The sequence below is a fragment of the Galleria mellonella genome, unplaced genomic scaffold (assembly GCF_026898425.1).
Source record: "Galleria mellonella isolate WM207_F2 unplaced genomic scaffold, CSIRO_AGI_GalMel_v1 utg40, whole genome shotgun sequence".
In the NCBI taxonomy this organism is placed as follows: Eukaryota; Metazoa; Arthropoda; class Insecta; order Lepidoptera; family Pyralidae; genus Galleria; species Galleria mellonella.
This window is the reverse complement of record NW_026442094.1, coordinates 1,818,560-1,827,674: the sequence shown is the minus strand read 5'-3', so window position 1 is coordinate 1,827,674 and position 9,115 is coordinate 1,818,560. Positions and strand designations below refer to the sequence as shown.

General features: G+C 29.4%; 1 protein-coding gene across 1 annotated transcript; it reads right to left on the bottom strand.

The window, feature by feature from the left end:
• Positions 1-1,217: 1,217 nt before the first annotated feature.
• LOC113520337 (protein Pixie) lies at positions 1,218-8,817 on the bottom strand. The gene is made up of 12 exons (XM_026905649.3): positions 8,703-8,817; positions 8,281-8,495; positions 7,729-7,944; positions 7,156-7,363; positions 6,715-6,901; positions 6,233-6,354; positions 5,929-6,029; positions 5,561-5,738; positions 4,135-4,256; positions 3,159-3,355; positions 2,601-2,835; positions 1,218-1,395 (listed from the first exon to the last, which is right to left on the bottom strand). Exons 2-12 carry the CDS (start codon positions 8,491-8,493, stop codon positions 1,348-1,350), a joined length of 1,827 nt encoding a protein of 608 aa, XP_026761450.1. The 5' UTR covers positions 8,494-8,495; positions 8,703-8,817; the 3' UTR covers positions 1,218-1,347.
• Positions 8,818-9,115: the final 298 nt, after the last annotated feature.

The window sequence follows — 9,115 nt, the reverse complement described above, 5'->3', positions numbered from 1 at the left end:
AGATTAGAATACTATAATAATTATTTTAGTCTCTAATAGCAGTAAATGTTAATTATAGAGTGCATATAAAGTATCTACTTTGTACGTATTCCATTTAGGAGAGAAATGCATATATTCGGATCAATATTTTGTTCAAATCAGACTTGTTTATATCAAAACATTTTTATTTACGAAGACATTTTTTTAAAGGGTTTCGCCGTGTTTATATATTAAGTCTGTACTGGTCTTTGTTGACGTTAGTACCTTTAATATGGTTAGTTTTTGGAAATATTTTTTGGCCAATTATCAAACCCCTAATTTCATTGGTTTATGGAATATGGAGATTGCAACCCCTTACTTTAAAATTATTTTTCTATGAAACTATGATAGATATTTGAATAAAACCAAAGTGTCATGAACGTCTCTAATTAACTTTACATTATATATATAAATATATAAATTATGAAACACATTGAGAATCCACAAAATAGTGATACATACTCCTTTATCGGAGCACTTGGCGTTCAATTGTTTCTGCCTACCCTAATAAGAGAGGCGTAGGGGGAAGAGATTATTAGTAATGGGGGTGTTAGTTATCATTATTTATTTATCTTTGAATTCGACACGAACCTGCTTTTCATCCTCACCATTCACTGATGCCCCGCCAATATATACCGATGACTCGGCCGGGGTTACCATACCATTATCATCCATTAAAAAAAATAAGAGAAGCGTGATGGATATGCATTTACATCAGTTTGACTCTTTTTTTTTTGTTTCTCTGATAAACATTGGAATTTGTCAAACTGGTTGGTGACTGGTAATGTAACACTATTGACCGGCCCGTTTTTGCACAATATTCACATTACATAGAGCATATTTAAAATGACAGAATGAGAGTCTACCGTTAAATGCAAGATTGTGTTTTGTAACGGTATTTCCCTTTACCGGAGAGTAAATTAGAAATTGAGACATAGTGATCAAAATAAAATTTACGATCTATTTGGGTCTTTACTATCTTAAAGAATATTTTATATATTCTGTCTGATAGAAATTTGGTTAATCCTAAACTAAAAAATGTCAAAAATTTCGAGGTTGATTCAGAACATTTTTGATGAATTCATTCCTTTGAAAAACTATTTATTTAGATGCTAAGTGCTAATAATTTCGATTTCACCCCGTATACATAGACAAAAATAATTATACATATTTGTTTTTAAAAATATTAAAAAAAGTGCTTTATAAAAAATGATTTATTACAGCAATACAATTATTGGAAATACATTGGATGGCAGGCTACCATCATTGTGACAGATACACAGCTTCCATATACACATATATAAATAGATATTGGTATATTTTCTCTTTTTAATCTTCCAGGAAGAAATATTGACCTGCCCGTTTTTGCTCTATGTCCTGTAAAAAAATAAAATAATGAAGGATATAAAATAAATACAGTTAGTTTAATTACTATGCATTCGTTCAATATAATTAGAATGTACAAGTATTACATAATAATTTGTTATTAACGATAAGCCCCTATGTCAAAAGCGCTATATGCTTGTTTATATTGATAAAAATAATTTGTACATTATGGCAATTTTTACACTACAATGTCCAAATACATACATAAACCAAATTCATTATCTGTGCATGAGACAGAATAGGACAATGATAACCGGCGTCTTATTTTTCTCACAGAAAAACAAAATCCAAAGTTTAGTCTGTTTGTTGGCAGTATAGGGGAAAATTTAATATCTATAGAATATACAAAAAGTAAAATTATTTACTTATATCACTTATTTTCCTATTATAATTCGAATAACAATTGAGGTATATGAAAATATTTTATTCATATGTAACAAAAATAATAAATAACTAGTTTTATTTCTTTAAGCATTTATATATATTTTCTAAAATAACCTCATTGATGATAAATTGATTTATTGTCTGTTTCATTAAGTTATTAATTATCACTTGTTTATAACTAAGAAAATAATATCAAGAGGTTATTCACTTGCAACATAAGTATTGAAGACAATGATTGCAATGAATATGCAAGTGATTATTACAAGGCTGTATATTAATTTGCTTAATAAATAATACAGTATATATGTATCCACTGTAATTTCACAGACTTGGTTAAGTTTTGTCAAAAATATTAATTACTCATTTTATTACATTTTTATTAAGTCCTTATGGCAGTGTATTTACAGGGTACAGAGATATAACACCTCAGGAATGGAAACATGGGGGGTATAATGGGTGAAACAATGTACTCTGTTATTCCCATAAAATAGTTCATGTCTATAGGCAACAGTTATCACTTTTTATCAGGTAGGCCATCTGCTTGTTTGCCATTCTAGTTAAATAAAAAAGTTCTATTAAAAGAACAGTGGATATTGTTAGTGACAGGTAGTGCTGACAAGTTGAATTCCACATGATTTGCCCTAGAAATCACAGTGGTAATTTCTGGTAAATTTAACCATAATGGTTTCCAATTAAAAAAATAATAAATCTATTGATATGTAAATAACTATATTATAATTTATAAGCAGTTTTCTGAAAATAATTCACAGTATATTGTGATTCTTAGTACAATTTATCAAGCAATTACTCACTTTTACAGAAGAATGTTTGTTGATTCTAGGCCTGAAATTGTTTGGATCTCTACGGAAGGTGATTCCGAGCAGCTCAAGGAATCTGTTCATGCCGTTCAGCAGCGACTGCGGCGCGTGTGCTGTCGCGTGACTTGATGGCGTTCCCTCGAAGACTATGACACGGTCCGCCAAATAAGTGGCCATTATAAAATCATGCTCGACTACGAAGCCCGTACGTTTAGCGTGCAATATGAACCTGAGAACAATTTACTTTATAATTTAGCATTTATTGTCTGTATAAAAATGTTAATTTCTTTAGAGAAATAAATTTAATATGAACAATATAAAGAAATAGCGCAACCAGAAAAAATATTATTTTAAATAGTGTTAAAACACAATAGTCACCATATTGTTAGTTTTGTAAGTAATACAATTTATTAGAAATTTTAAAATAACTTTAAAAAATGTGCCAAATAATCAATTTTGTTTAATTCAATCCCTCCCTAATTATCTAATCTCCTGATCTTGATTCATTCAAATTATTAGATTGTAAAATTTTATTATGCAATTAAAACCTACCGTTTAATAACCTTTGCAGCAACTAAACGCTGCTCAGAATCTAAGTAGGCAGATGGCTCATCAACAAGATACACATCAGCCGGCTTGCCAAGGCATAGCACCAAGGCTACCCTTTGCAATTCACCACCAGATAGGTTCTGGACTTCCTGATCCATTATTTCTTCTATTTTCATTGGCTTCATTACATCTGTTATGAACTGAAACATTAGATACTATTTAGTAAACACATCATAAATACTAATAAATTAATATTATTTTTAAAATTGATTTGAATTGAAATTTGATTTGAAAATGAAATTTGATTCCTATGGTTACTTTTTTAGATATGATTTTAATTTTAGAGAAATGTAGAGAAATGGTACCTAAAAATCAGCTCCAATATTTAATTATATATCCATAAATACATATACACATTTGGATAACTATCTGTATACACCAATTATAATTTGTGTAATTTTTCTTTTATGACATTCTACTTTATTTACCTGCAAGAAATATCTATTTAGCAACAAGGCTGTTGATTGTTGCTTTTTTCCCTTGCTTTTGATAGAACTGGTTTTTTTTATATCTGTATTTTTTATATCACTGAGGTGGCAAACAAGCATACAGCCCACTTGATGGTAAGTGGTTACCATAGCCTATGAACGCCTGCAATACCAGGGGCATTATGCACACATTGCCGACCCTAAAGAAACCTCTTTACACCCCTTTTGAAGGACCCACAGAAGAAGAGACAACAGCCTGGTCTCTTGGAAAAAAGTTAACAGGGAACTCATTCCATAACTTGTATAATTCTTTGAGGGTAATAAACAAGAGTTTTTATTCATTCATTTTCCAAATTAGCTATGACCACCTCATTGAACACTTCCTCTTCAAATATAGTAAATTTGCATCACTTTGGTATATAACAGAAAAACTGTTTAAAAAAAAATTTATAGAACAATTGTCAAATTTTATATAAAGAAAATTTACCAACCTGCGGGTGCACATATGCATCTCTAATTTTGTCATGCAGCAAGCTTCTGACTAGACCCTGTGATTTGGGTGATATCTTCTGTGGCTTATAACTAATGTGCAGTTGTGGCAACTGACCTGAACCTGTTCACAAAACATTGATGGTGTTAATTCACTGAGAACTTGTACTAGCTTTAAAAAATATAAAAAATAATAATAAATGTTTTAATTTGTCATTGATTTTATTTAAGAAATATTTTTGTGATAAATTTGAAAAATTTGGTTACTTTGTAATTATGTTATATTGAAAAAGACTAGATATATATTAAAACAATAAAAAAAAAAATCCTTACTGAATAAAGGGAAAAGATTACAATTTAATAAAACATATTATATATATATATATATATGATATATATAAGATAAATGTTATAGAAAAAAGTAAACAAATATTGATTTTGAAAATATTAAAATGTAATGTTTCTATTTGCATATTTGAATTTGGGGATATTAATACAATATTTAAAAATAAATGATATCAATTGCTTTGTTTTGTGAAGCAGGTGCAATATATATTTATAAGTATAGGTACACGATTTAAGTAAAATCATACCTTCAATGGATAAAGTTGATTCGGCATGTTTCAAACACTTTTGAAATACAGGATGAAAAAATAGATCGAATAATTCAGTCTTAGCCATCCCAATCGTGTTAAATACGGGATGAATTCATCAAAATATAGATTTATGAGAAAATAACGATATAACCTCAATTCCAAATATCCTCTACATCGTTAGATATCTCCACATAATAGTTTATTTACGTAAAATTCAATTTTCGACATAGGTATCAAAATAAATATTGATTTTTATGCAATAATTGTAATAAAAACTGTTTATTTCGGCAAAAAAAATGGAACCATTTGTCAACTTTCACAAAGATCACGAAACCAAACCAATAATTTTTTTATGGTGACAGTTTGTCAGCCCATCATGACAGCGCCGATGACATTACATTAATGTTGCCAAGTATAAAATTGTTTTTCTTCATTCGAATATAGTTACTAGACACAGTATGAGTGGGAAACGGTAGTGTCAGTGATAGAATAGTTCCGAAATCGTGAAACAACATCAAACGATATGATTGGAAAAGATTTTACAAAAATGTGGTATTTATTTACAATTAATATAAAACAATAAGAAATATAACAAATCATAAAAATTGCCCTTACCAATAACTATGTTATATTCATTTTACATAATTTACTTAATATGGTATTCAGGTATTTATTTAGGAATAAATGTAAATAAAAAATAATTACCATAAAGTCGTTATGTTCTATTACGTGTGCTGTGTTGTAAGCATTTATCAATTAATATACCACATTTTATAACTATATTTAATAAACAATATTTTCAAAATCAAAATTACATAAGAATAAATAATACCTTCATCAGGTTCCAAATTTCCTGCTAACATTCTGATGAATGTAGTTTTACCAGTGCCATTTTCACCAAGTAGAACCAAAATCTCAGAATCTGAGAATTCACCAGGCATCACCCGAAGACTGAAGTCACCCATTTTCTTGGTCATTTCAGGATATTCATAATGATTCATTCTTTTTATCTGTTGATGAAAAGTTATATCTGTATATTCTTTAATTAAAGTTTTTTCTTATATAATAGAAAGGTTAAATAAGCTAATAGTCCACTAGATAAGAAATGGCTTCATTCAATAAATATTTGTAAAAAGAGACATATAAGCAGCTTTTTGAAAAATTGTTATATTTAGTAATTATTCCTCAAATTATATTTACCTCTTCTTCAGTAGCAGATTCTGCAACTTTGAAAACTAGAGATTCTGTCCTAAATCTCATGTTTTCAGTAGGTACAAAACCATCAAGGAATATATTGATACCTAAAAATAATGAAAATCTTGATTTAATTTAAATTTAAATAGTTAATCAGATTTTTTTTTCATTACACTTATTTTCTAGCCCCATAAGATATTTCAAAAGTGTTTCTCAAGAAAACACAAATGATTTTTGTGCTTGATTCAACAGTTTGAAATGTATGTGTACATATTCAATAATTTATTTGTCAATAACACGTATATCTTACCTTCTCTCACAGAGAAAGGCATCGTCACAACCCCATAAGCACCAGGTACACCATACAGGCAGCAAATGAAGTCAGACAAATAGTCCAGCACTGACAAGTCGTGTTCTACAACTATGATGAACCTGAATAATATTCATAATTGATTATTGTCAGCTCTAAAATGTGAATATTATTTAAAAGACAGTAGAATTCTACTTATATTAGTAATTATAGTATTACAAATGTAAGGATTTTTATTGGCAGAAAAAAAATTTAAACCAAATTTTTATTGAGGCTTTAGTAACACCTGAGTGACTATGTCAGCCTCATAGGAAATGTCTCAGAAAAATTTGCATGTTAGTAGATGCTCTTAAATATATAATTAATATAAATATAAGTGAAAATTTGTTTTAAATATATAGAAAGTAAACACAAATTATTGTTTTCTTATATTAAATAATTTAGTTATACTATATAATGATTACTAAAAATATAAATCTCACTTGTCAGGGTGTATCAAGGAGCGTATTGTCCGAGCAGCATTAAGACGCTGCTTGACATCTAAGTAGGATGATGGCTCATCAAACATAAAGATGTCTGCATTCTGGATACAGACCATAGCACATGCAAATCGTTGCAGTTCCCCACCAGATAATGCAGCAATCTCACGGTCCCGGATGTGAGATAGGTCTGGCAAAGAAAAAAAAAAGATGAATGTAAATAAGAAAGTTGCAATTAAGTTATGACAATTAAGTATTATAATTTAAATGTAATGTAGTATTAAATGGTGTGAATACCTTTAATAGGCATATATTATATTTATTGTTATGTGTTATAATGCAATATACTGTTGGTGTTCCTTTAAATAAATAAATATCTTCTATAATTGTAAAGTTGATTATTAATGTGTCTCTTAATATTTTTAGTAATTAATAATAACTTACCAAGCATTTGACATATTTCAGGCTGGTTTTTCATTTCATCCTTTTTATCTAGAAGTTGTCCAACTGTTCCTTTCACAGCCTTAGGGATTTGATCCACATACTGTGGTTTAATGAGCGCTTTTAAATCATCTTCCAAAATCTTAGTAAAATAATTTTGTAGTTCAGAACCTCGGAAGTGAGATAGAATTTCTTGCCAGTCTGGGGGATCCTGATTTTGTAAATAAAAAAGTTTTGTTAAATAAATGGAGACAAAATTAAATGAAAGAAAAGTTTGAATAGCTCAGAGACTAAATTGAAGTCTTTTTAATAATACATATAGAAATTTATAGTATATACATTAATTAAAATTGTGAATTGGTTTTATTAAAAATATTATGGATGTATCTACTCTTTAGGAATAGCAAGGGATAAAGGGTTGTGGGCTTGAAATTGCCTTGGAATTGGATTTTACACCCAACATTACTTAACTTAATAGGAAATTAACACAATTGGCAAGCTTAAGAAACAAATAAATATTATGTTTTAATTATTAAGTAACACTCAACAAATAGAAGGAAACAATTTACATCTTACAGCATAGCGGCCCAGATTAGGTTTCTGTTTTCCAGCAAGGATCTTCAGGGCTGTTGATTTGCCGATACCGTTTTGCCCGACCAATCCTAGCACTTCACCGGGGCGTGGAATTGGAAGTCGATGAAGTTTAAATGAGTTTTTGGAGTAGCGATGAGTGGTATGCTTTTCCAAGTTCGAGGGTATATTAATAATAGTGATGGCATCAAATGGACATTTCTGTAAACAATATGAATAACTCATTTAGTATATACTGGAAAATAAAATTAATAAAAAATAATATTATAGATACTGATATGAAAGCAGCATGAAACTAGTTTGTTTTAAATCATATATGCATAAAGTATATATACTATAAATAATTTTATAATTATATAACAGTAAATAATATGAAAAAAATATAATTTGAACTTGCTATATTAGATTTAATGGTAATATTTAATTTTACTAGATAAAAACTAGTCAAATACTGTAATATATAAAAAGTATAATAAAGACATAGCCTTTCACTAAACAACTATTTCATTAAAATTGTAAATAAACATTAACACTAACCTTGACACAAATACCACACCCAATGCACAACTCTTCGGAAATAGTGGCGATCTTATCATTGGGAGTGACTTCGATACAAAGCTTTCCCATACGGACCACTGGGCAACTTTTCTTGCATTCTTGCCTGCATCTCTTCGGTTTACAACGATCCGCGTTTACGATGGCAATACGCGTAAGTTTGTCTGTCTCTTCATGTTGTTTATTTCGAGACATAGCTGTGGATCAAAGTCAGCTTTTCAAATTCACAATTTGGTTTAAATTAAGTGAAAACAGAGCCACCTTTCATTTCATATGTGGCACAGACATAACCTATATTGTTACCATATGATAGCACTGTAAATACTATTGAAAAAGGAAAGGTAACGTTAAACATATAAAATACTATAAAATTTAGAACATATATAGTAAAACTATAAAATTACCTGTTGTAGCAAGCGAACTTGGCAAATTTATGCCTATGTTCGCGTGTTCTATGCACCTCGATCGAAACGTCGAAGTTGAAAAGAACAATTTTGAATATAGCAACAAGATAGAACTGCCAAATCAATAACGTTCAAAAACGGTCATAGTGCTTCTTTCTAAATATCATGTATTAAATCCAAATATACAGCATAAAATCTAAGTGTAATTAATTTCAAATCGAATAGAATTAGTACAATCTGAATTCGTACTTGTATTTGGTAAAGGTGAATAGCATCTAAATATTTAGTAATAATAATATATATCTGTTGCGTGATAGGATTCAAAACGAAGATATTCGCAAAAGAGCCGACATAGCCCGAAGGATAAGCAAGCTGAAGCGGCAATAGGCTGGGTACATAGCTCGAAGAACCGA